Source organism: Myotis lucifugus, unplaced genomic scaffold (assembly GCF_000147115.1).
Source record: "Myotis lucifugus unplaced genomic scaffold, Myoluc2.0 scaffold_36, whole genome shotgun sequence".
Lineage (NCBI taxonomy): Eukaryota > Metazoa > Chordata > Mammalia > Chiroptera > Vespertilionidae > Myotis > Myotis lucifugus.
In genome coordinates this window covers 2,890,027-2,916,826 of record NW_005871084.1, presented here as the reverse complement: position 1 = coordinate 2,916,826, position 26,800 = coordinate 2,890,027, and the positions used below count along the sequence as shown (strand labels likewise).

Below are 26,800 nucleotides of genomic sequence, written 5' to 3'. Positions count from 1 at the left end.
AATAATAGTATCTATTTGGCAGGTTTGGGCGAAGATTAAATACACAGAAGGTTTTTGAACAGAGCCTGGCACTCAGCAAATGCTAAGTAAATGTCAACTCTTTTTACAGAGGTCTTCTGTGTTTTGTTAGATACAGTCACTCTTGGTCATAAGAGTTTGAAAGTGGAATCAGGCTGCCTGTCCATTTCAGAGAAGATAGGGACAAATAGATCTTCAAATTCTTGAATGAGAATCTTCGTGTGGATTCCAGAGCTGGGTTAGTGTGACCACTCCTTTTATAGGTGCTGAGAAGCCAGGCTCAGGCCAAAGACCTGGACTCTACCTGGTAGGCAGGACAGATGCAAGACTGTACCTGAAGCTTGGGGCAATTATTTAGAACAGATCTTGAATCATTAGCTCAGCTCTGAGCCATTACAGAGCTCAAAGGTCTTACTAGTAATCAGGCCTAGTAGTGTGCTGCCACAGCGCCTTTGCCCATGCCCTTCCTGCTACCTGGAATGTTCTTTCTCTAGATCAGCGGTTGCCAACCGGTGGTCCGCGGACCACTGATGGTCCGTGAGGTCCGAAAGGTTGACAATTGCTGCTCCAGATAGTCCATAGCTCGTTCTCTTACTTCCTTCAGGTTTCTGCTCAAAATCACCTGATAACTGAACCCTTTTTGACCAGCCATCTAAGATAGCCCCACCTGCCCCCAGCATGTCCTTCCCTCCTTATCTTGCTATATTTTTCACATAGCACATGACAATTGTGTGTGTATGTGTGTATATGCACATATTTAACAGCTCCATGTAGGAATAATTGACATACAACGAACTGTACACATTTAAAGTGCTCAGTTTGGTTAAGCTTTGACACATGCACACACCCATGAAGCCATCACCACCGTCAAGATAGAGAAATAAATATTACCCTCAATGCCCCTTTGCAATTTGCTTTCCTACCCTTGTCTGCCCACCATTCTCACACAATAGCCACTTTGCTTTTGGTCCCTGGAGACTAGTTTCTAGATTTTTCTAGTCTTTTCTAGACTTTTATATAAATGCAACCAAAGAGAATGTGCTGCTTTGTAGCTGGCTTCTTTCACACCACTTAATTATCTCAAGAATCATGCGTGTTGTTTGTTGTAGTAGTGTTGTTGAGCAGTGTTTCAGTGTTTCATCGTTTGGACCTGCCAAGAATTTGTTACTCCATTCACCCGTTGATGGACACTTGGCTTGTTCCCAGTCATGATATGTATTTATTGTTGTTTATTGTGAGTCTCCCCCAACTGGAATGTAAGTTCCATCGAAGCAGAGACTTGTCTGATCTGTTCCCTGTTGTGCGTCCAGCGCCCAGCTCAGGGCCTGTCTCTCAGCAGGCATTCACTAGAGATTTGTGGGAAGAATTAATTATACAGCATTCAGTGCTTTCATTACTTCCTTCACTGAGTCTTGCCCTGCGGGGAGGGGAAAGGCTGATAGGGTTCAGGCCATGCTACCCCAAAATATGGCACCTTGGCATATTAAATACCATTGGTTGAAGATTCTTTAAAAATAGCCGAAGCAGGCAGCTCACTTTGCCCTCCCCACCTTGGCCTTTCTTCCCTGAAACGGGCCATGAATCTCCCAGGGAGGGAAGACATTATTTTCACCAGAGACGAGGAATTTGGGACAAAAAATCCGTACACACAAACTTTGTTAAACCAATCCTTATCTTCCTAGTTACATCTTCACCATTTACTTCCTCCAGCCCAAACCCTATTGTCAGTTCTCTACACAATGATTGTTTCTTTGTCTAAAAGGTATAAAAATAAAAGCTACCTGCTCTTGCCACTTCTTTGGGTCTTCGTTCTCTTGTGAAGGCTCCCATGCACATGGACAAAGTCAATAAAATGTGTCAGCTTTTCTCTTGCTAATCTGTCCTTGTCAGTTTACTTTTCAGACCCAGCAGGGACCCTAAGAGGGCCACAGACAACTTTTTCCTGCAGAGTCGTTCCATGGGCAGCCCTCTGAGCCTGGGGACATGATCTGAATGGCAGTGGTCAGCTAGTGGCACTTCAGAGGCTACCCCGTTGGAGGGGATTGTGAAGTCAGGAAATGTTAAATAGCCCCTCACAGGAGCTATCGGAGAAGGCCACAGGGTCACCCACTGAGTTCTAGGGAGTGTGAGCTTCTAGTCACTATGCCCTCCCCTTCTGTCCTTGTCATTCCCACTCCCTGGGCGGCTGCTCCAGCACAGGGGACTCTTCCTCCTTGCCAGCCCTGAACAGCTTCCCCCCAACGTGGGGCTGCTCCTCCCAGTCACTGGGCTGGCTCCCTGCTTTCCAGTCACATTGCTAGTGACTGTGCCCGCTCACCCAGGGGGCACCAGGAGATGGGAGCTGGGCAGAGGCAGAATGAGGTGGCCCGGTGAAGATGACACAGAGGGACACAGCCAGCACAAGGCTGAGGACAGAGCAGCAGGCAGAGAGAAGCATTCAATTGTGACAGGCTTTTCCTGGACCCATCTCCCAGATGACTTTGGAGAGAGAAGACCTTGGGTCTGGTTTTGTGCATTCCTCCTGCCTGGTCCAGGCATTTGTTTTTTTTAAAAAAAAGCAAAGCCAACTCAAGTACCTGCAGAGCTGCATGCGGGGTGAGTGTGTCAGGCTCAGAATGAGCAGCAAGTCAAGTGACAGCTGATGTTTTTCTGAGAATTTAACAACGGGTCTTTCCCTCTTCAGAGACCCTTGGAGTCAAAGATCTGGAAGCAACGCTGTCTCACCATTGGAAGTTGATGTAGATCAGCAGCATCCCTTGTTAGAATGCCAGACCCTCCACCCCCAGTCTGACCTAGCCAATCAGATTCTCGGTTTTAATGAGATCCCAAGTGATTCTTGAGCACATTAATGCATGAGAAGCTCTTCTCCTAGGATTTTTTGAGAGAAGAAACAGGTTTAAATAGGAAAATCTGGTTTGGTTTGATTTGGTTTGGGGCATGCTGGGTGTTTGATGAATTAGCAGTATCAGTCCTTCAGATTTCTAAGCAAACTTGCTTTCACAAGAGAGCACTGGGTCCTCTGGGCCAGTGTCTATTGGTACATTGTTCTCTGTCGCACTTTCCAGATGCCATGTCTGTCACAGATAATTTACAATTTAATCCAGGAGCTTTTCCACTGTTACAATGTTCCTGGACGTTCTGGGACACTCTGCTAGCTTGGTGGCCTATTGAGAGGAGGGTGTGTGGGTGGCAACTGTTTCCAGCTACCCTTGAGTTTTCTTTTGATAAGAGGGGTCAGTTGTCTGTCTGTTGAACTAAGCCTGATGGTAGTAATGCCAAAGAATTTTTTTCCTTTCTGAAGTCAATTTGCTCATTTCTTTTTAAAAAAAATGTCTGGTCAGCCTGCATTGCGCCCAGAGGCTCAAAAAGCTGTCAAAAGCTCTGGGCTTTTGTACCAAAATAGAATCAGGAAACCACTTCCCATGTATGCCCAGGCAAAGATCTCTCCTCTAGCATCATGTCCCCAGTGCCTACCTCCTTCGCTGCACACAGGAGCTGACATTCATTTAGCTCAGAGCTTCAAGCTCTGGCTGCCCATTAGAAAATACCCCTGGCGAAGCCCTTCACCCCAACATGCTGCTTAATTGCTTTTTTTGAGTAGGGCCCTGGCACTGGTATTTTTCCCTTTTTAAAATAGACTTTATTTTTTAGAACAGTTTTAGGTTCTCAACAAAATTGAGCAGAAAGTACAGTTTCCGTACAACCCCCATCTTCCCCCCAACACCCACAAACTCTCCCACTATCAACATCCCCCACCAGACTGGGACATGGTTACACGGGGGAACCTCCATAGACACATCAGGATCACCCACAGTCCATGGTTTACACCAGGTTCACTCTTGGTGTTGTCCATCTATGGGTTTGGACCAATGTATCATGACATGGGTCCACCATGTAGTCCCACACAAAGCAGTTCCACTGCCCTGAAAACCCTCTGGCAATTTTTAAAAGCACATCAGTGAGTCTAACGCTCAGACAGGGCTGAGAACTACTGATTTCGTGCCAGGCCCTGCTTTAAGCACTTTATAGGAATTGACTTCCCTAATCCTCATATCACCTCTGGTGTAGGTACAGTTCTTGTCCCGAGCTGTTTAATAGGTTGCCCCGTGTCACACAGTGGATGGGCAGCATGTGAACCCACATTAGCTTGCTGCTACCTCTGTCCCTTAACCATTAGGCAACACTGGCTTTGAAATCTGCCTCTCTGAGCTTCTCAGAATTGCACTTGGGTCAAGAAGAAAAGTAGACTGTCTCCTGTCGTTGGCTCACTTGCCAAGCTCCTGAGCAGAACTCTGTGCCTTGCAGCCCAGAGCGCCTGTCCTCCAGGCCCTCACCTACCAGCTCTACCTTCTGTGATTCCAGATGCCAGCTCATTTCTTGACTGTTCCTCACACATGACCTGCTGGTTCCAGCTCTGGTACATCAGCCCTGGATGGCCTCCCCTTCTCCCCACCCGGCCAGAGTTTAATCCTTCCCTGCTGGGCTCAAGTTCCAAGCGCCTGGCTTCATTCCGGGAAGGTCCAGGCCACCTTAACCTCCCCTGCTTGCCAGAGAAGCGCTCACTGCCTCAAATGTGCCTTTTGGAATTCAATGGCCAAATCAGCAGTCCCCCTAGGGAAAGAACCAGATCTTACACCACCAATTTCTTGTCTCCCTTCCCAAGCCCCACACAGTGAGCTGTAGGTCCCACAGGATGTGCGGGAGAATGGGGTATTCCTGCTCAACCAGTGGCCACAGGCCATGTCAGCTGCCCCGTACACTGTGCACATGTGGCCGGCATCTCACAGGAGGATTTCCATTCCTCCCTCCATGGCTGCTCTGACCTGCTTCCCGGTGGCTGGAGCCTGAGGTTCAACCCCCCAACTCTGGGGAGGAAAATTTTCCACCATCTGAGCCCTGCCCACCTCCTGGTGGGTGACCAGCCTCAGTTTTCCTGGCGTGGCCACAGTTCTGGCCTGTGATCTTGGTGTAAGAATTAATTGCATCTCTTCTCACTCTCTAGTGTCTGGTGTAGACAGTAAATCATGAAGTTGGCCTATCTTTCAGCTCACCACTCCCCCAGGTCCCAAAAAAGAGTGGTCTATCATTTCCTGTGAGTGCCAGGCTATTGCTTCTGCTGGGAATGAGCAGCCCCAGCTCCAACCCCAACACATGCCATCTTTCCTGCCCAAATCCCACTGCGGATTTCCTAGGACGGCTTCAGCTTCTCCAGTCCCAGGAAACCTTCCCTCACACCTGGCATTCCATCCTCTGAATCTCCGATACGGGTCTGATTTTACCAACACTGAGCACGTACCGCCCTGTATTGAAGACAGTCATATCTTCTTGGGGCCTCGGTTCCAACCTCTGTAAAATAAATCCTTTCCCTATCAGTCAGGGTCTTCACCAGAAAGACAAAAGCCCTTTTCAAGCATTGAATGCAGGGTTAGACAGGTGACTGAACCAAACGGGTGGGGGGCAGTGAGATCACCCCGAGATTAGCATCATAGGGATACCACCTCCTGGGCTGCAGGGATCAAGGGCACAGCAAGACTACTAGTTCTGGGTCACAGGTCATGGGGCAGAAGCTAGAACCCTGGAGGGCCTGTCCTGTGGGACCTCAAGCTACTGTAGAGGCGGAGCCTATTAGAATGCCACCTGAGGCTGGCTTCCCCTTCTTCCACCCTCCCATGCCTGCATCTCTTTGGTCAAATGCAGCAGGAAGCCAGTGGTCCTGGGAGCCATGGGGACCTGGCATGAAGGGGCCAGCCCCTGATACAGAGCAGAACAGGGAAGGGTCCAGGGAAGGGCACAGAGAGGGTGAGAGGCAGACAGGCCCAGGAGTGGCACAGCTCAGAGACCTTCTCAGCTCTTCAGATGTGTGGGTCAATAAATCTGTTTTATTGATTAACCAATTGAATACATTGATAAATGTACAAGGAATCTTCTTACCAGTTTTGAAATGTATCTAGCTGTTTGTAGACAATGTGATCAAGAAATTCTATGTTTCTAGCATTAGAAATCTTCCATCTCTGTACCCAACAAAGCGTTGGGGCCTGAAAAAACCTAAGCCTTTCTTATTCTTTTAGTTATTCTGAACAATTCAATTAATAAAGTTGATAGCAGTTGGGCAAATAATAAAATACAGAAACTTAGTGTAAGAAGAGATTGACCTTCACTTGGTGCTATGGCTGCAGCAAGGACATGGATGTCATCACATAAGCATCTATTGAGCCAAGCCCTCTCCCCTCTCCCTGCTGCCAGGCTCAGAAAATTCACAGCCACATGGGGGTGGGGAGGATGGGGGGGAACTCCAGAGTCCTCCTCATCCCTGCATTCCTGGCTGCATGGATGAAGACTGCAGACATTCCCTCTCCAGATATTGCTTTCTCCCACTGGGAAGTGGAATACATAATAAAATTGAATACTATCTGAAATCCAGAGATGATTCCAAGTCTTACCTCTAGCCAATAGTTTCAGCTTCCTCTCCTATGAACTCCATTTTCGGAGAGTCTGGTCACATTGCAGGTTGAGTTTCAGCAATTTTAATATTGTTGGGAGAGTTTTCTGAGGGGTAGAGAAATGGCCTTCAGGAGACAAAAGGAAGAACAGAAATGTGAGCTGGGGGATCCACCTTTCAATTCACGTAGGAGTAACCAATTTTATTTTACTTACTAGAGGCCCGGTGCACAAAAATTTGTGCATTGGGGTTGGGGGGGTCCCTCAGCCCGGCCTGTGCCCTCTCGCAGTCTGGGACCCCTCGGGGGATGACCACCTGCTGGCTTAGGCCTGCTCCCCGGGGGATTGGGCCTAAGATGGCAATCAGACATCCCTCTGGCAGCCCGGCAGCCCTCGGGGGATGTCCACTTGCCAGCAGGGAGCAGACCTAAGCTGCAGTCAGACATCCTTAGCGCTGCTGAGGAGGCAGGACAGGCTCCCCCGCCCCCCACCGCTGTACTGGCAGCCATCAGCCTGGCTTGTGGCTGAGCAGAGCCCCCCCTGTGGGAGCACACTGACCACCAGGGGGCAGCTCCTGCATTGAGCGTCTGCCCCCTGGTGGTCAGTGTGTGTCATAGTGACCAGTCATTCCCAGTCTTTCTGCTGTTAGGGTCAGTTTGCATATTACCCTTTTACTATATAGGATAGAGGTCTGGTGCACGGGTGGGGGCTGGCTGGTTTGCCCTGAAGGGTGTCCCGGATCAGGGTGGGGGTCCCGCTTGGGTGCCTGGCCAGCCTGGGTGAGGGGCTGATGGCTGTTTGCAGCTGGTCACACCCCCTTCAGGGTGGGGGTCCCCACTAGGGTGCCTGGCCAGCCTGGATGAGGGGCTGATGGCTGTTTTCAGGCTGGCCACACCCCCTTTGGGGTGGGGGTCCCCACTGGGGTGCCTGGCCAGTCTGGGTGAGGGGCTGAGGGCCGTTTTCAGGCTGGTCGGCGACTGAAGCTCCCAGCCTCTCCTTTTTTTCTTTTTTTTTATTCTGGGATTTATTTACCTTCTATAATTGAAACATTGTTGCTGTCACTGGTGTTCCCAGCTCTGAGGCCGCGGCCGGCTGAAAGCAGGTATCTGGGGTTTGTTTAGCTTCTATAATTGAAACACTGTTGCTTTTTGGGCTCAGAGCCGGGCCGCGGCAGGCGGGGAACCTTGGCCTCCTCCATCACTGGAGCAAGCAAACCTCCTGCTCGCTTCAGCTGCATGGCTGCTGGCCGCCATCTTTGTTGGCAGTTAATTTGCATATCCTGCTGATTAGCCAATGGGAAGCGTAGCGGAGGTACAGTTAATTACCCTTTTGTCTTTTATTAGATAGGATGCCAGTGGAATTGTGAATAAATAGATGGATGAAATAATGCATCTGAAAACACAACACCGTTAGGGTACTATAATGATGATGATAATGATCCTATATAATAAAGAACTAATATGCTAATTAGACTGGACAGCAGAATGACCATCTGGATGACCTTCCCAACAAAGCCAGGGCTGCGAGGGCTGAGCCCCTTGCATGAATTTTGTGTACCAGGCCTCTAGTAATTGAAATAAATAAATGGATGAAATAACGCATGTAAAAACGCAATACTGTAGGGTACTATAATGATGATGATGATGATGATTGAATTGTAGAGATTTAGAAGTCTATCCATTTTGATAGGTCTATTGCTCTGGTAGTTAGAGGCAATAAATGATTCCTTACCTTCTTTTTGTACTTGTTACATTCTGTTCCCCAACTCCTTGTCTTCCTATTCCTATTCTATAGGGTTATTAGTCCTGTGGATATTTCCCCTGTGTTCTTCATTCTCACCCACATTTATAACCCTTGTTCCCACGGCACAAAAGCATCCTAAGTGCGCAGGATCCTGAGGGACTTCTAGGATCAGTGCTCCCCTCCCCCCTTCACCCTCAGCATTGATGAAACCAGCCTCCTCCTGCCCACAATTAAGTCACATAAGCTCATATATTGAGCATCAAATCAGAATCTCTGGAGGGTGGAACCCAGATATAGGTCTTTTTATTTCTAAATCCTGAAATTAAAGCCCAACGAGATTAAGTCATCTGTCTAAGAGAGCACATAAATGACTGTCTGAGCAAAATACTCAGCCCTCCCTGCTAGTGCCCATCTTCCATAGTCCAGCATCACTTCTGTGCCAGGGGTTATGCTGTGAGAGAATGCCAAGAGAATTTTACATCTTCCCCTGGTGAATAGCTTTAATCAGTGGTTCTCAAAGTGTGGTCCTTGGACACCAAGGGGATCCCTAAAGCCCTTTCAGAGGATCCACTTATCTCAAAAGTACTAAAACATCATTCTCCTTTTTACCTGTGTTGACATGTACACTGATGGTAAAACTGCTGGTGTCTTAGCATGAATCTAATGCTATATATAGTTTGTGGTCCCAAACTATGCTAGTTATAATACAGTTCTTTAACAGTTACAGTTAAAAACAAATCAAAACCCCAAAACTTCACTTAATAATGTCCTAGATGCATCAGTAAAAATAGCTGATTTTATCAAATTGTTACAATTCAGTTAGAGCCTTTTAATACCCAGTGTAATGAAATGGGAAGTGTGCTGGATTTCCTTGAGATGATGGTCATCTTGAGGAAAACCACCTGTATGGTTGTTTGAGTTGCAAGCTGAACTAGCCACTTTTTTCCATGGAGTGCAATTTTTACTTGAAAGAACAATGGACAAACAATGGTTATTCAGCCTTGGGTGTTTGGCAAACATTTGAGCAGACAATAAAGGATCAGTAAACTTGAAGATGATCAATCAAGATTATCCAGTCTTAGAAACAGGAAGAAAAAAAATGGAGAAAAATGGATAGAGTCTCAGAGGCTTTTAAGCTTACAATATATGCATAATGAGAGTCCCAGAAAGAGAGGAGAGACAGAAGAATATGTTAAAAAACTGAAAGACCATCATTTAAAGAAGGAACTGCAATGATAGTTTGAAAGCTTGGATTTTTAAAAATTTTAGATATAATTGACATGTAACATTTTAATAGTTTCAGGTGTACAACATAATTATTTGATATTCATATATGTTGTGAAATGATCACCAGTTATAAAGTAAATCAGTTTGGGGATGTAGTGTACAGCATGGTGACTGTTACAATACTCTATTGAATATCTAAAAGTTGCTAAGAGGGTGATGGGGCTTTGGAATTGCTCCAACCCTATTCTGCCCCTTCTTGAATAAATGCTCCTCAGATTACCTGTGGTTAATTTTTCAGAGCTTTTTGAAAATATATGTTTTTATTGATTCCAGAGAGGAAGGGAGAGGAAGAGAGAGAGATAGAAACATCAATGATGAGAGAGAATCATTGATTGGCTGCCTCCTGCATGCCCCACACTGGGGATTGAGCCTGCAACCTGGGCATGTACCCTGACCGGGAATCGAACCGCAACCTCCTGATGTTCACAGGTCAATGCTCAAACACTGAGCCACGCCAGCAGGGCAATTTTCAGAGTTTTGAAAAAGTCGACTCAGACAGTGTTCTTGTTGCTTTTACGGAGGAGAATAATTCCAGAAGTCCTTACTCTGCCATCTTGCTGATGTCCTCACCCTTCTGCTTCTATCATGCAACTTAACACAGAATTGACTGCATCATTGTAATAAATTAATATTTGTATTATTCACCTAACTAGACATTTGGAATATTTGCATCCTTCATCAGAAGTACGTGCCCTTGATCAGAATCAAACCTGAGACCCTTTAGTCTGCAGGCTGATGCTCTATCCAAACCGGCCAAGAACTAATTTTGTTATTTTTAAGTGAATAAATAAATGTTTTCAATTTTTCTCAGTTTTAATATGGGAAATATTGATAGCTATAATGCCTATAAACAAATATTCTGTGGAGTCCTCAATGATTTTTGAGAATATAAAGGGTCCTACTGCCAAAATGTTTGAGAACCCGTGGTTTAGACCAATCCAGGAGGTTCAAGTTCAGAAGCCCCGCCCACTTAAGGTCGCAGGGGGCTCTTTTCCTTTAATATGGAAGTGATTACTTTGGAAAGAACCTAGACTCTGCAATCGTCGGCAAACTGCAGCTCGCAAGCCACATGCGGCTCTTTGGCCCCTTGAGTATGGCTCTTCCACAAAATACCGACTTCTGCGCATGGGCCACGAAGTTTCAATCGCACTGTACGTGTGCACCCGCACGTGGTATTTTGTGGAAGAGCCACACTCAAGGGGCCAAAGAGCCGCATGTGGCTCGAGAGCCGCAGTTTGCCGACCACTGACCTAGAGTATTCAAGCAGACTTTCACAGCGAGCTGGAGGAATGCTGCTGCTTCCTTCAGCCAAAAGGAAAGACACTAAGGAGGGAGCTCGTTTAATTGTTCAGGGAATTTCTTCCTGGATGGTTCTGCATTCCTGTCATCTCTCTGCCAGCATCATGCAGATTCTAAACCCCAACCCTGTTCACACCATTTCAGCTGCTACCTCTGAAGTCTCTTCTTTGGACTCCCTGGCTCTTCCAGTTTATATCACTCAACTTAGCACAGGACCGACCTGCAAGGTTCTCTAAGAAATCCATTGTGGCGAGCCGGCACGGCCATGGCATACTCAGCCCCAGGGCACCTTATGTGCCACGCCAGCTCAGCCTGGTTCAGTGACCCTGAGACGGGGTGGTGAAGGATTGAGAAAAGACAGACAAGAGAATTAGCTGAGGCTGGGTGGGACGCTGCCCTCTCTGATGGAGAGACAGCGCCACGGATTACAATCCGTGTTTTTAATTTATAGCCAGATTCCACGAGGCAAAGAAAGGGTGTGGTCAAGATGTTTACAACATTCTTGTGGGTTTCAATCCTACTCAATTACATGCACCTGAACTCTATCAAGCCCACATCACTCAGACACGTGGGGCCACGTGTTCAGACCATAGGTTCAAGCTTACAACTACAGCTGTTGGTTATAATTGTGCTGGGAAGGCCCTGCCCTCCAAGCTGGGACTTGCACGTGGCAATGAGAGGACTGTGCCCTCTCATTAGTCCAAGGCTTGAACCTGTCCAAACACTGTAGCCGCTCTCCACAATCTATATTATCTCCCCCAGCGGAGTCGTAGTGTTTTAGGGCTGGACATGATGCCTCACGCATCTCCTTGACTCTTCCTCGGCTCTTAACATATCAGGCACCAGGACATAATTTGACACAAGTTTGTCAGTTGACCAATCAAGATAAAAACTTGGGACAGGAACACTATATTTGCAAAAACAATCTCTCTACACTGTCATTTCCCCTCTCTGATGTTAGTTTTCTAACAGGACACACAGCGCCACGCTCCAGGCTCGGAAGGCTCCGGTTTCCTCTGCTGGCGCCACCGCTTACTAGCTTTGTCCATTTGGGGGAATTACTCAGCTCCCTGAGCCTGCGTTTTGCAGCCAGGGAGCAGCCAGCACACTGCAGAACAGAGAGGAGGCTTCCAAGGAATGCTGGTTCCCCGCCCGACTTCCTCCCCCTCCTCTTTAAGGTGCTTAGAGATCATTATCCAGGACACGTCAACCACAAACCGTAACTCTTAGAAAGGCATTCATTAACCAGTGAGAAGTTAATTACACTTAATCCAGTTCCCTTTCCTCCTTACCATACTTAGGATGACTTGTAAGTCTTATATCAGCTACACACATGTTCCATAAAATCATTCATTACTAAATCATAACATTCTCCCATCCATTTAGTCATTCAGAAGTTAAATATATTTAACCAAATTATTTCTCTAAAATTCCTTTTATTTCCCCTTCTTAATTCTTGAGAGCGATCTCTGTTCCCTTCCTTTACTGATTTCTTACCTGGCCCATTGTGCCTCTTGGCCTTATGTTCTTCTCTTCTGTCTCTTTTTTTCCACGCAAGTCATGGTAGTACCTTCAGGGAAGATGGTTTTTCTGGCAGAGGGATCATGGCCTGGATAAATCAGGAAATCAGAATTACTTGGGATTTTCCAGAAGCCCATGGTGCTGTTTCATGCTCCTTATGAGCTCTTAACTGAGGCCAAATCTCCAAGAACTCACTGAAAAGAGACATGAAGGGAATGGTGTGGGCAATGTGAAACAAGTAGAAGTCACGTTCTCTCCATTCCTCCTTCAGCTTTAATTGAGGAGATCTACACCTAATTAATGATGATGAGGATAAGGCTATCTCTGAGGGTGGGCCAAGGAGATTTGTAGAAGAATGTGTTGAGATCTTTAAAAAAAATTTTTTTTTGAGATCTTTTTTTCAAACTGATTTTGAGAGAGAGGAAGGGAGAAGGATAGAGATGGAAACATCCATGAGAGAGAAACTTCATCTCCTGAAGGTCCCCTCCTGGGGATTGAGCCCATAACACAGGCATGTGCCCTGACCAGGAATTGAATTGGTGACCTCTTGGTTCCTGGATCGACGCTCAACCACTGAGCTACACCAGCTGGGCTGTGTAAAGTTCTTTAAAAGCAGATTCTCAGGTCTTTTAACCACAGATTCTGATTCAAGAATTTTAAATAGCCCTAGCTGGTTTGGCTTAGTGGATAGAGCGTCGGCCTGTGGACTGAAGGGTCCTAGGTTTGATTCCGGCCAAGGGCACATGCCTGGGTTGTGGGCTGGATCCCCAGTGGGGGGCGTGCAGGAGGCAGCCCATCGATGATTCTCTCTCATCATTGATGTTTCTATCTTTCTATTCTTCTCCCTTCCTCTCTGAAATCAATAAAAATATATTTTTAAAAAAATAATTTTAAATAGAGTCCCTGATGATTATTTCATAAACTTCTTGAGAATCAGAAGTAGCCTGGTCTTAGCACTTACCCATCCTTTTCTTTTTTTATTGAGTTATATTTAACATACAACATTGTGTAAGTTTAAGGTGTACAACATATTGATTTGATATATTTATACTAGACGCCCAGTGCATGAATTCATGCACATTGAAGGGAAATTAATTAGAAGAGATATTTTAGAGGCTGGGGAGGGACCATGGCAGGTTGGTTGGCCAGGGAGGGACCTCGGGAGGGCTCCAGGGCATGTCCAGCTCCTCTCATCCAGTCCCGATTGGCCAGACCCAGCAGCAAGCTAACCTACAGGTCAGAGCATCTGCCCCCTGGTGGTCAGTGTGTGTCATAGAGACTGGTGGAGCAGTCGACTGAATGGTCCACTGATCAGGTGGACACTTAGCATATTAGGCTTATATATATAGATTGCAATATGATTACCATAGTTGGGTTAGCTAATAACTCTATCCACATTCTTATAGAATACATATTGCATAAAGTTCCTGCTATGCAAAGCCCTTTCACATTGATTTTCTCTCTCTTTTTGGTTAATTGTTACCTGAGGATATTTTTCCCATCAATTTTTAGAGAGTGGAAGGTGGGGGGAGAGAGAGAGGGAAACACCAATGTGAGAGAGACATATTGATTGGTTCCTGCATGTGCTCTGACCCGGGCTGGGGAATAGAACCTGAAACCCAAGTATGTGCCCTTGACTGGAATCGAACCTGTGACCCTTTGGTGCATGGGTGGTGCTCTCACCACTGAGCAGCATGGGCCAGGGCTGATTTTCTCTTTTGAACCTCAGAATAACCTAATAAAATAGACAGAAGCAGGTACTGTTTTCCCCAGAAAGTTGCCCTAAATTTCAGTCTCCCCGAGCAAAGTCAGATATTAGCTATGCATCAGGGGTGGCCAATTCCAGCTACCCCTGAGTGGCTTCTACTTGGGAACCAGGTTATCAACAAAACAACCTGTGAATAAAAGTAGAATTAGTCTGTGATTTCCAAAAATGAGGACTTTGTGAGCTGGCACCCAACGTTTGAGGGCTTATGAGCACATGTGAGCTCAGGGAGACAAAGGGGCCCCTCCAACGAGAAAGAAGGATAAGAAAGACGATGGGCCATAGCTGTGGGTGTCTAACACTGACCTTCCGGGTTAGACGTTTGTGCACATTTTACACAGATCAGTCAGTAAAGGTCTAAGCACCGCCTCTAAGGCCCAGCCAGGCTCCCAGCTCCTGCCTTCTGAATGTGGTTGACTTCTTAGCTGGATAATACACAGAGTGAGATCAGCAATGTTACAGTTACCCTGATGTCAAACAAGATTAATGAGAATGCAAATTATAAAGCAAGTGAAACAAGTTTTTATTGGGACTGCAGAGCCTGGAGGAGGATTCTAGCGGAAAACGTCAGCAAAGCATGTCAGACTCTAGGCTCCACGTGACTCCAGTCAATAAAGGGGAGCAAGCTTGGCACGATCCAGGACTCAGTCCCCTCCCTGCTGGGCCAAAGCAGAACACTGGGCTTGGTTTACGTAAGTTAAGTGGCACATGGACAGGGGTTTCCACCCAGAGAGTCTCCCTGGCTGTGGTTTGGATCTAATAATCAGGTTAATTAAAGAGAAATAGCATTATTCCGCATGCACACGGTCCTACTATGGTGTTATCTTTATAGTCTCCTGGTAAGAAGCAGGCCTTCTTAGCATGGTCTTAAAGAGTCATTGCTTACATGGATCTACTGTATGAGGTAGAAGACTTCAGTTACTTATATATAATGTCTCACTCCAGAAAGTATTGCTTTTACAAAGTCCCATAGCATAAGCATGGCTTAAAATAAAAGGAGAGAAGAGACTAGAATATACAGCATCTCCCCATTCATCTAAGTAATTCTCAGCCTTTTCAATTTGGGGTAAGGCTGTGGGAAGTCTTCAGGGAATACGATGAGCTTTGCAGGGTTCTTAGCAGAACTGGGGCAGATGGAGCTCAGAAGCCAGCTGCCTCTGACCACAAACCCTTTTCCAGGGAGACCACAGATGTCCCTGAGTGTGCAGTAAAAATCATGTCTATATCCTGCGTGCCACAACGGGAGAAATGCTGGCATGCACGTGCACCCGTGGTAACTGACCTGTCTGTTCTCTTCATCCTAGCTGCACCCAAAATGACGCTGCTACTTACCAGATTTCTGCTAAAAACAGTTATGGAATGATCTGCTGTTCTGCTTCCATTGAAGTCGAGTGTGCGTCGAAGAACACACAACTCACCCCTAACCCACAAGACGATGGGGATACGGGTTGGAAACGTGAGACACAAACACATGAGCAGAAAAGCACAAGTCGAATTGATGAGGATGTCTACCGTCGCGGGACAGTGCAGTCCAAATTATCAAAGTTAACGGATGGCGCCTTAAACCATGATGAAGACCTACACTCTAGCCATCAAAATCCCAAGGCACAGAAGTACATTAGCGCCAGCCTATCGCTGTCAGAGGCAGCCACATCCATCTACCCAGGTGACAGGGCCACTGTTGACGAGCAGGTCAGCCCACAGGTTTCCAGCACAGACTCTGACAGCGACTACGAACTTTGCCCAGAGATAACCCTAACCTACACCGAGGAGTTTTCAGATGATGACCTGGAGTATCTGGAATGTTCCGACGTTATGACGGATTACTCTAATGCAGTTTGGCAAAGGCACCTGGAGGGGACCGAGTGCATTTTTTTATTAGAAAGCGATGACGAAGAGGTGGAAATCAGCAAGTATTGCCTGGGGGAGTGCGAGCCTTTCTTCAGTGAAATGGGTTGTGGGCCGCCGGTGTCAGATAACACTGGGCAGATGTTGGCCTCCGCAGGCTTCTGTGGTGATCACTCCCGATCCCAAGGAGTGAGGGTAAGGCGTCTCCGAGCCTCCACCCCCAGCCCCCCAGCCCCACACACAGGGATGACTCTGACTCTGGGATCTCACGAGGATGGGACGTCTACGGTGACAGAGCAGGGGAGATATAAACGACCCACCACTTCTGCCGAAAATGATTATCCAGGAATTCAAGGCGAAACCAGAGACAGCCACCGAGCAGGAGCGGAACCCGCCGGCGACAATCTGCTAACCATGGATAAAGCAGTGACACCGAGAGAGGTGCAGCGCCTGTCTGGTGAGTTAGAAAAGCCAGGGATGAACCAGAGTTTGGAGACTGTGCCCGAGGACAAAGTAGGGGAAAAGGATTTACCGAGCAAGAGGAGCTCAGAGAAACCTGCCCGGGCGCGGCGACCAGGCCTGAAGGGAAAACCCAAGAAGCGGAGTCCCAGCCTGAAAGACAGCACAGCAGAAGGCGCCCTCAATCACCTCCCTCCCCAGGAGTCTGCTAAGCACCCCGGAACCCAGAGCGATAAAGAGGAGAGTTCGCATGCCACAGGGGAAGCTCCCGATCTGAAGTCTCAGGTCCATGCAGAAGGGGCTCTTCTACTCCAAGCAGAGCAAGATGCAAAAAGGCTGCAGACCCCACCAGGCGCTCCCCCCCAGGAAGGGAGCCCGAACTCGGAGGGCGAAGGGGTGCAGGTTAATGACTTCTGTGAAACAAGCTGGGCTCCAGACCAGAGCGATCATCCTCAGGTAAGGTTCCTCTTTTTAAAAAATCACAAGGTAAAGATGTGTGTGTGTATGTGTGTGTCCCTTCACTTCCCATTCCCGATTGCTGTCCAAGTCCCGGCAGGGCACTTGTGAATGACAGCTGCTGCTGCTAGGAAGGAAATCTGGTTTTGAAAAAAGGCCCAGATAAACCCTAAGCCATCCTAATTATAGCAAAAGAAGAGAGAAGTCAGAGGCACTAATGGGATTCTGGACAGCTGGACAAAGAAACCTGATAGTTCGTCTGCTGCATGTGTTTTATCAGCAATATCACTATTCAGAACGTTTCTCAAACACATGTTTTGGGTGTAGCCTTTAAAGAAAAACAAAAACAAAACATTCTTTTTAGTCATTTGGGAGGGGGCACTTTGAAAATGGTAAATGCTGGCTTTCATCAGAATTCATAGTATAAATGAAAGATTTCGGTGTGTCTGAAGGACTTGAAGAATTCACTCGGGGATGCTGGACAGAGTAGACAATGCAGATTTTTGCTGTGCTGGTGGGATGTTTGGATCGGATTGTGTTTTATTTTGTTTTGCTTAGACCACAAAGTACAAAAGAGTCTAAGAAAATACTGCCAGGAAGTATATTTATTTCCCCCTGCTACTGATTTGGGGGTATATTTTAAAGAGATGGAATTAAATTCATGGGGATAATTAATGCACAGATGATGTTGTACTTGATATATGGATTTATTATATCTTTAATTTTAAAGGCTTCCAATGGGCTTTGAGTCAATGCTATACTGTGACCAAGATTTCATTTAGTAAATAAGTACCTAAGAAGAGTTACCAATTGTTTTTACTATATCTTGCGTTCTCCCTTCCCCCAACTTTATATAGGAGCCTAGTCTTGTTTTTATAGAAGACTTGACATACTCCAAAAAATAAAATAAAATAAAATAAAATAAAATAAAATATTCTCAAATGCATTCCAAATTATTAAACTCACTGTGTAAAAGTAAAAATTTAATACATTGATTTCTAACAGTCCAGCCATAAGATAGGCAATCTAAAAACCTCCAGCTCTGAGGCAGCTTTTTTACTGAGCAAATTGTTCTGTTCCACTGGGCAAACTGACATACAAAAGCCCCATTTTTACTTTACTTTTTGCACGAGAGCTGATTTATCCTATTTGGTTGTTTAACACCCACCACTTTGCTGAGCACGTGCCCATGACCACAGATTCATGCCCAAGATAAGTTTATGAAAGTGGTTGGGCCAAATATCAATGCAAAATTGTTACAATATTAATTTTTGCATGTCAATAAATATAGCATTTCCTTTTCTATTCCTAAAATGCTCTTTGTGGCTCAGCAAAGTGCTTTTATACAGTTTTTTACCCATATTGAGCCTTTCTTTGGACAAATTAATTATTACAGGTTTCGGGGGGAGATGTGAAATAGCCAGGAAGTGGACAGGAGGGAGCTATTGACACTGTTAGTTTTAGACCCTCACTGTGGGGGGCAATTTCTAGCTCCTCAATTGCCCAAAATTGAGAGGAGCTAAGGGAAGGAGCCCCCCTGGTCATCCTCAGCTTGTGCCTGAACTAAATTCTGAGATCTAGACTCGTGTTGACCAGTCTGCTCACTTGTTTACTGGCAATGCAGCTAACACAATGGGCCATCTTTGGGGCCAGGGTTGTCTGTCTTGTGCACATTCTTGTCTCTATCAAAGTTATTTTTTAAAAAACAAAATTATTTTATTATTTTTGACTTTGAGAGAGGGAGAAACATCAATTTGTTAGTCCACCCATTTATGCTTCATTGGTTGATTCTTGTATGTGCCTGGACCAGGGGTCGAACCTGCAATCTTGGCAGGTCAGGATGATGCTCTAACCAACTGAGCTACCTGGCCAGAATCTATTGAAGTTCTTATGGGCCTTTTGCTCCCACATTCACACGTACATACTCACACATTCATGATGCACACCCAGCTCACCAGCTATATGCCCAAGGTCCCCCTGTGTTTTGTGGCATGACTATTATCTCAGAACCAGGAACATGACTTCTGAGAAAGCTTGCCCTTTCTCACTACGCTGTGCCCAGTAGCAGAGCTGAGCTCTCACTCAAGGGACAACCAGAAATGTGAATGAAAGCTGCATATTCAAGGGCAGTTCTGTGCAACTTGGAAATCGAAATAGGATTTCTTTATCTCTGGCAAGTATTTCGCCTTGACTAAAACAAGAACATTTTGCCACAGGAAAAGTGGCATAGTGAATACAGATTCTTTTACCCGTGCAAAAAGTTACTGTAGAATTGCAGGAAATGTCTGTGTTTCTAACACATATATGCAGTAGAGCCAGGTTTATAGCAAATGACTAAATATTCTTGTAAATGTGACACAAAAGCACGGGAGGGTGTCAATGGGAATGAAATCAAACTTTAAAATACTGTCCCCCCAAAAGATTAATGAATCTTTTCATAACCAAGTCAAAGGACATTTTAAATAAGTATTCTCAGACATTTGAGGCTTGTGGGAAACTAAAAATTTGCAATGATCAAAGATCCCTGGTTGGGGGTAACATTTAGTAAGTTTGCCCACTCTTGGCTCTTGCCTTATTCACTTACCTTAGGTGTCTTTTGTAGAGACAGTGACCAGCATCTTATCTTTTAGTATTTTCTCTTCATCTGTATGTTGCTCTTAGCAATCTGGGAAAAATTCCATATCTCTAATTCTACATTATAAACACAAGCCTATTTTGTAGACTAAAATACTATCTCCTGCCCACACCTAGGTCTCCAGGTATACTTACTTCCTATCTTCCTTTCCTGCTTTTACAATGCAAGGCCATCTTGTTCTGCTTTGTCTTGAAATAATACTTCCCCAGGCTAGGATTGGAAAGCCCCCAGTTTCTCTACTTTTATGGAAGATGCCAAAGTTAATCTCAGTTTGGGAGTGGAAAACAGAGAGGGTACCCCAGGTTAACTTGAATCATCTTCAAGGGTACACCGCCAATCCTTCACCTTGGGTTTGATCTCACTTTTCTGATCCAACTCAGAGGCAAGACCTGACAAGCTGCCCATCTTAAGTTTCCCTGTAGCCACACTGGGGTAAGATCATCCTCACTCCTAAATCCCAAGTGCTGTGCTTGTCCTTTGGCGGAGCTGCCCAGCCTCACCCCAGAGGGTCTTGCATTTCTCTCTGGGGTCATGGGGTCTCAAGTGGACAGTATGGAAATGTCTTCTTAGGTTCTGATAAGAGTCTTTCTGATCAGAAATAAGCACTAAGCCTAGAAGGTGAGCTCTGTGGTGGCAGGGAGTTTGGTCACTACCTTTTGTTCACTAATATATCCTAAGTCCTTGGAATAGTGCTAACCGCATAATAGGCACTCAGAAATTAGTAAGTAGCTACATGATACTAGATTAAATTCCAGGTATAGTCAAGATGATTCTATGATGATCAGTCTCAACCACTTCATGGCTTTCATTGTCATAAGTATAGTCCGTGGCTCCCTTCACATACCAACTTTCCAAGAGGAAATTGCTTCCCATTGTTTGGTCCTGGGAATGGATTGGTTTGTGCTAGAGCATCTATATATTGTACTTGGGTTCCCTTGTGAATTTTGGTGATTCACATACAACCTTGGCCTTATCAGGAAGATCTTATCATATTGCCTTAGCATTCAAGACCTTCCGGAATATTGCTTCCATCTACTTCTGAGAGGCAAAACAGGCATGCCCATTGGTTTTCTTATCTGGAAAATGAAGCATTTTCTCAGATGGTGTGTTTTCCATCTTCTTGTCTGAAATGCCCTAGCGTGGCTTGTTGCTAGCTCAGCTCTTCTGGTCCTTCAAGGCCAAGATCCTGCAGGGTCCTTCAAGTTGCACCTCCCCTGAAATGCTTTCTTCATTCCTACCTATGATTTCTCCCTCCAGAGAAACAAAGATTCCTGGCCCCCTGTTTTGTATAGTGTAGCAGGCTTCAGACCTGAGTTTGGTTCCTGCCCAGCTGCTTTTTGACTCTGTGACTGTGGGGAAAAAAAATACTTAAGCTTTCTCAGTCCCAGTTTCCTCATCAAAACCAGAAATAACACTAATACTAATATTAATACTAATACTAATTCTAATACTACTAATAATACTTCATAGTGTTGTGAGGATTGAAGCCTTGCATAGAAAATGCTCAGCATAGTCCCTATTATGTAGTTAACATTTAGTAAGTATTATTCTCTTTACTTTGTTTATTTACCTTCTTTTCTGTTATTGTTGTTGTTAATCCTCACCTGAGGATGTTTTTCCATTGGTTTTTAGAGAAAGTGGAAGGGAGGGGGGGAGACAGAGAGAAAAATCAATGTGAGAGAGACACATCAATTTAATGCTTCCCGAATATGCCCGGACCAGGGCCGGGGATTGAGCCTGCAACCGTGGTACGTGCCCTTGACTGGAATTGAACCCCGGACCCTTCAATCTGCGGGCTGACACTCTATTCACTGAGCCAAACCGGCTAGGGCTATTTACCTTCTTAATACATATGTTCTTTCTCCACATATTGAAGACATGTTGACGGCTGGCTACAAGTAGCTTTATACCCCTTTTTGGTTGAAATTTTTTATGAAATAATTGTCCATGCTCATGCAGCTGTAAGAAATAATACAGAGCACTCGCTGTATACTTTGCCCAGGTTCCCCCGATTAGTAGCATTGTGCAAAGCTGTAGGATAATATCACAACCAATAAGATCAGTAGATGCTCTGACAATTACAGCTTCTACTGATCTTATTCAGATTTCCCCAGTTTTACTTGTATTGATGCACTTGTATTGTGTATTAAATCTACGCAAACACATCACCTGTGTAGGTTCATGTGATAACTGTGGTAGGAAACTTCAGTTTAATCAAAGTTCAGCCTAGTAGCTAGGCAGACAGAGCAAGACCAGGGCATGCAGCAACTTGAAAATTTGCATGGACAGGTAGCTAGTGACAGGCAGGGTGCATAGGTCTCCAGCAAAAAATCTTTTAAGCCTAGAAAAATATAAGCAGACAATCCAACCTTCTTGCAATATAGTTTTTATATCTGGGCCAGCACAACCTGAAATTTTGGATTCATTTGCATAATAAAATGTGTCCCCACCAAAATAACAACTGTTAAAATTGTCTCCAGGAGGCCGATAAGCCCGCTCTCTACTGATGATGGGAAGGGCAGAAGTTTATAAGTGCTCATCTCTCAGCACCTGGCAGTCGCATCTCCTGTCAGCACCGCTCATGGCTGACCCAGGGAGTAGGCCAACCATTTGTTTGTTTTTAATCACAAAGCCTGATGCACCACTCCTGCCAATACCGTCATTGCCCTGGACCTGCAAGATGATTGGATGTCCTAGTTCACTGCAGTAACAGTACTCAGTTCATGTTAAATAATCAAGGGAACATCATTAGTTCACAGCCTTACTATTCAGTGTGGTCTGCAGACAGTTTGTCAAAATGCAGAATCCCAGGCCCTGCCTCAGTCCCACTGACCCAGAATCTGCATTTTAACCCGATTCCTAGGAGACACGTATGCACACTGATGTTCCAGTCTCCCTGGTCTAGAGATAAGATCTTTCCCAGATTAGAAAAGCCCCAAACAGTGGCCTCAACCCTGGCTACATGTGGGACCACCTGGGACCTTAAAACATTCTGATGCCCAAGTTCCGCTCCCATTCTGTCCGTGGTATGGCTTGGGCATTGGGGGTTTTAAATGCTCCCAGGTGATTCTCTGTACCTCCAAGGTGGAGAATCCTCGTTGTGCTTTAAAATCACCTGTGGTCTTTCTACCTCCAGAAGTCAGAAGTTCTGATTTAGGCGGTTCTAGGGTGGGCCAGGAATGCAGGGGTCGCCCTGGGGGGGGGGGGGGGCTCCAGGTCTCCCTGCCCCCCCCCGCCCCCCGCAAGGGCTGCAGAGAGCTTAAAGTTGTTACCATGTGAAAGCATTCTCAGGCATTTTGGGACCCCTTCCCCCTGGTTTCCCCCAGTCTTAGCCAAGGAACAAAGCACAGCAATGGGTATCCTCCACACACACGGGTTCCTGCTTCAGTGCAGTATATGCATTTCTGAAACACCTCACATTCTGCAAAATCACACACTTAAAATATCAGGACTCCTGGGAAACAGCATTCTCACAGGTCACTTCATGAACAGGCCAGTTTAATATCAGAGACAAAAGCAAAAAGGTACCCAGGAAGCTCTCTTGGACCAGCGAGGGCGGTGGCTCGTGTTGGCCAGTGGTTAAAAATACACAAGATAATTGAGTGGAAATGCTAAATACCCTTAGACAGAGCAAGCTGGCGGGTGCTGAGGCAGAGTGGATCTCCAGGAGCCAGCGGGGCTGCTGTGAAGGTGGGCCTGGGAGATGCCACCTGCCCTCAATCACACAGGCCTGGAGTGTGCTTCTTAGGAGAGAGGACCGCTGGGCCAGGATGTGGTTTCAATTGTATTAAAATTGACTTGAAAGGGTCCCTGCTGCTAGTGCAAAAGCTGAGTTATAGGCTATTTCATTTCCTGCTCAAGATTCTATCATTTACTCCAGGGATTCAGAGCCCCTTAGCCTAGGAAAATCTCATATAAACCAATGCAGCAACTGCGTTATATTGACGTCTTTCCCCTATTAACTCATCTCATAAGGCCATTCCCCTATTAACCCATCTTATATGGCCATTCCCCTATTCACCCATCTCATAGGGCAGTGGTTCTCAACCTTCCTAATGCCGCGACCCTTTAATATAGTTCCTCATGTTGTGGTGACCCCCAACCATAAAATTATTTTCGTTGCTACTTCATAACTGTAATTTTGCTACTGTAAACAATATGTAATTATATATGTGTTTTCTGATGGTCTTAGGTGACCCCTGTGAAAGGGTCGTTTGACCCCCAAAGGGGTCGCGACCCACAGGTTGAGAACCGCTGTCATAGGGCCATTCCCCTGTTCACCCATCTCATAGGGCCATTCCCCTATTCACCCATCTCATAGGGCCATTCCCCTGTTCACCCATCTCATAGGGCCATTCCCCTATTCATCTATCTCATGGGGTCACCCCCCTATTCACCTATCTCATAGGGCCACCCCCCTATTTACCCATCTAATAGGGCCACCCCTCTAATTCCACCCATTTAATAGGGACACCCCCCCTATTTCCCACATCTCAGAGGGCCACCCCCATATTCACCCATCTCAGAGGGCCACCCCCATATTCACCCATCTCAGAGGGCCACCCCCCTATTCACCCATCTCATAGGGCCACCCCGCTATTCACCCATCTCAGAGGGCTAAGTCATTACAGCACATGTGTTGTAGCACAGAGATCTCACGGAGCACAAAGGCCTCCTTCTGCTCAGGTGCTGAGTCCTCAGGGCAACGCATCAAAAGTGAGGGCCTGGATTTATTTGCATTGTATCACCTACTAAGGTGCATGTTTAAAAATACAGATCTCTAAAATTTCCCTCAGACGTGTTGAAGCTGCACTTTTAATAAGCTCTCTAGGTGATTCTCATGGGCAGTAGAATTTAAACCATCAGCTTAATAAGACTGAGACCTAGAGAGAAACTACAACTTGAGGCATTCCTGTAAAGGATCACAGGGTTTAGGAAACAACGGGAAGTTTAGGGCTTGGCTAGTATAACCACTTCGCCCAAAGAGGGAAAAAACCTCATGATTTGGATTTTTCTCTGCTTCCTAGTGGCTTGTTCTTCACCTGCCCGGCAACTGAAATAAATACAGATCCTGATTTATTGTAACTAATCCAAAACAGGTGTGTCATGTCCAGCTGAGTTTTATTTTGAGGAGCAGTTCAGTGACAGGAATTTGGGTGGCAGCAGTAGAGGCTGGAGAGGAGGGTCACTTGGCTGCTAGGGTGGGTGGTAGTCCCTGTAGCAAATGTCTCATCCCTGCCTCGGGTGGGAGCTGAGTGCCATAGACATACTTAGTGGTCCTTTTGCTATGATTGAAAATGAACTTGCTTTGCTGAAATGGGATAGAGAAAACGTGGGACTAGCTAACTAACCATCTATCAGTACAAAAGACAAAGCTATGGTCATGAAAACAGTATGGTAGTAGCCCCAAATAGATAAGTAGATAACCCAAACTGAGTAGAGAGTACAGAATCAGACCCAAGAATATATTGGAAATTGGCTTATGATAGAAATAGCCTCTCAAGTTTTAGAGAACAAAATTTTCAATGGTGACACAGTCAACCATATGAGAAAAAACAACAAGACCAGTACCTGACAATGGACCCCAAATAAACTCCAGAGGGGTCTCTGAGTTAAATATTAAAAAGCAAAACAAAACTATAGGCTACTGGAGAAAGTATTGGAAACTATTTTTATGACCTTGAAAGCTGTAAGTTCTTCTTAGGACCCAAAGAACAACAATAACAACAAAAAAAATAAAGCAAAGAAGAAAATGGATAATTTTGATTACATAAAATTAAAAGTTTCTATATAACAAAAAATACACATTATTAAAATGTAAATGAAATTGACACACCAGGAGAAATTGGTAGAATATCTAATAGAGAAAGATTAATTTCCAAAGTATATAAAAAACAAATAGATAAGAAAAATACTCCTAACAACTGAATTTTTAAAAAGGTCAAATTAGCCCTGGCCAGTTTGGCTCGGTGGATGGAGCGTCGGCCTGCGGACTGAAGGGTCCCAGGTTTGATTCCGGTCAAGGGCACCTGCCCAGGTGGGGGTCGTGCAGGTGGCAGCCAATCAATGATTCTCTCTCATCATTGATGTTTCTATCTCTCCCTCTTCCTTCCTCTCTGAAATCAATAAAAATATATTTTAAAAAGGTAAAATTAAATAAATGTGAAGTTCATAGAAGAGGGAATACAAATGGTTAAAAAAACATATAGGAAGATGTATAACAAGGATGACTAATATCAAGTTGTTGAGATTATGAAGAAATGGGTACATTGATTGCCAGCAAGAGTACGATGCTATCTCTTAAAATTAAAAACAGCATTACCCATTATGTAGTTTTATTTTTCAGTATCTACTCTTGAGGAATCTTGTTTACGGGCCTAAGGAGACATGTACCATAATATGTGCTGCAGAATTATTTGTCTAAGGAAACATTTATGTGGAAATGGCTAAATAAAATGTAGCCTGTTTAAATGATAGCCATTAAGAAACATTATGTATAGTGTGAGTAAGGTATATTACAGAATGATACTCTATGGTACTCTATGATACCATTCATGCCCCAAACCCATCCCATAATAGTTTATGTTATTTGTGTATACACCCCCCCTCCACACACACACATATATAGTTGTTTTTTTTAAGTCTGGAAGAATCCACACCAAAATGATAATGGTGACTAACTTTGGGGAGGGAAATAAGAATCTTGCACTCAGAGGGGTGTTTAGTGATATCATGTTTTTGATGCAAACTATTGGATTATTACCAGTATTATTAAAAACTAATTTTTTTAAAAAAGGAAAAACAAACTGGGGCCAAGAATCCTTGATTTAGTCCCGGTTCTGCCATTAAACAGCGGTATGTCTTAATAAGTAATTTCTTCTCCTCTTTGGGCTTCTTTGCTTAGTGCAAGCTGAAGGGGTGAAACATGAAGATCTCTGTTTCCTAGGCACTAAAGTCCCTTGAACCCCTAATTTCACATCAGCTAACAAAATATATGTCAAATAAAGTGGAATAAAATGTGGATCTTAAGAGGAGAAAAGCCTTTTTAAGCATAAAGGGGGAAAATTGATAGATCAGACAATGTAAGAATCTAGCACATAAAAGACACCGACAATAGAATTTGAAGACAAATAAAAACTTAGAAAGAACTTGTAATGAGTAGGTAAAGAAAAAAGTTGTACAAAAAGATAAACAGCTTAATCAACAATAGGCAAAGGAATTCAATAGGCAATTCATTAAAAAGTACAATTACCCAAGACTTGTAAATAAATTCTAGATTTACCTTCCTCACACCGTCTTCCTTACTACATCTTTACATAAAAAAAAACAAT

The 26,800-nt window shown here is 45.0% G+C and overlaps 1 protein-coding gene across 1 annotated transcript in view; it reads left to right on the top strand.

Moving 5' to 3' along the window:
- Positions 1-26,800, top strand: part of ALPK2 (alpha kinase 2) — a 102,863-nt gene that overhangs the window by 27,436 nt on the left and 48,627 nt on the right. Inside the window, exon 4 of the mRNA XM_006087184.3 lies at positions 15,376-16,834. Coding sequence (XP_006087246.1) covers positions 15,376-16,834 — 1,459 coding nt within the window. The remainder of the gene's footprint in view (positions 1-15,375; positions 16,835-26,800) is intronic.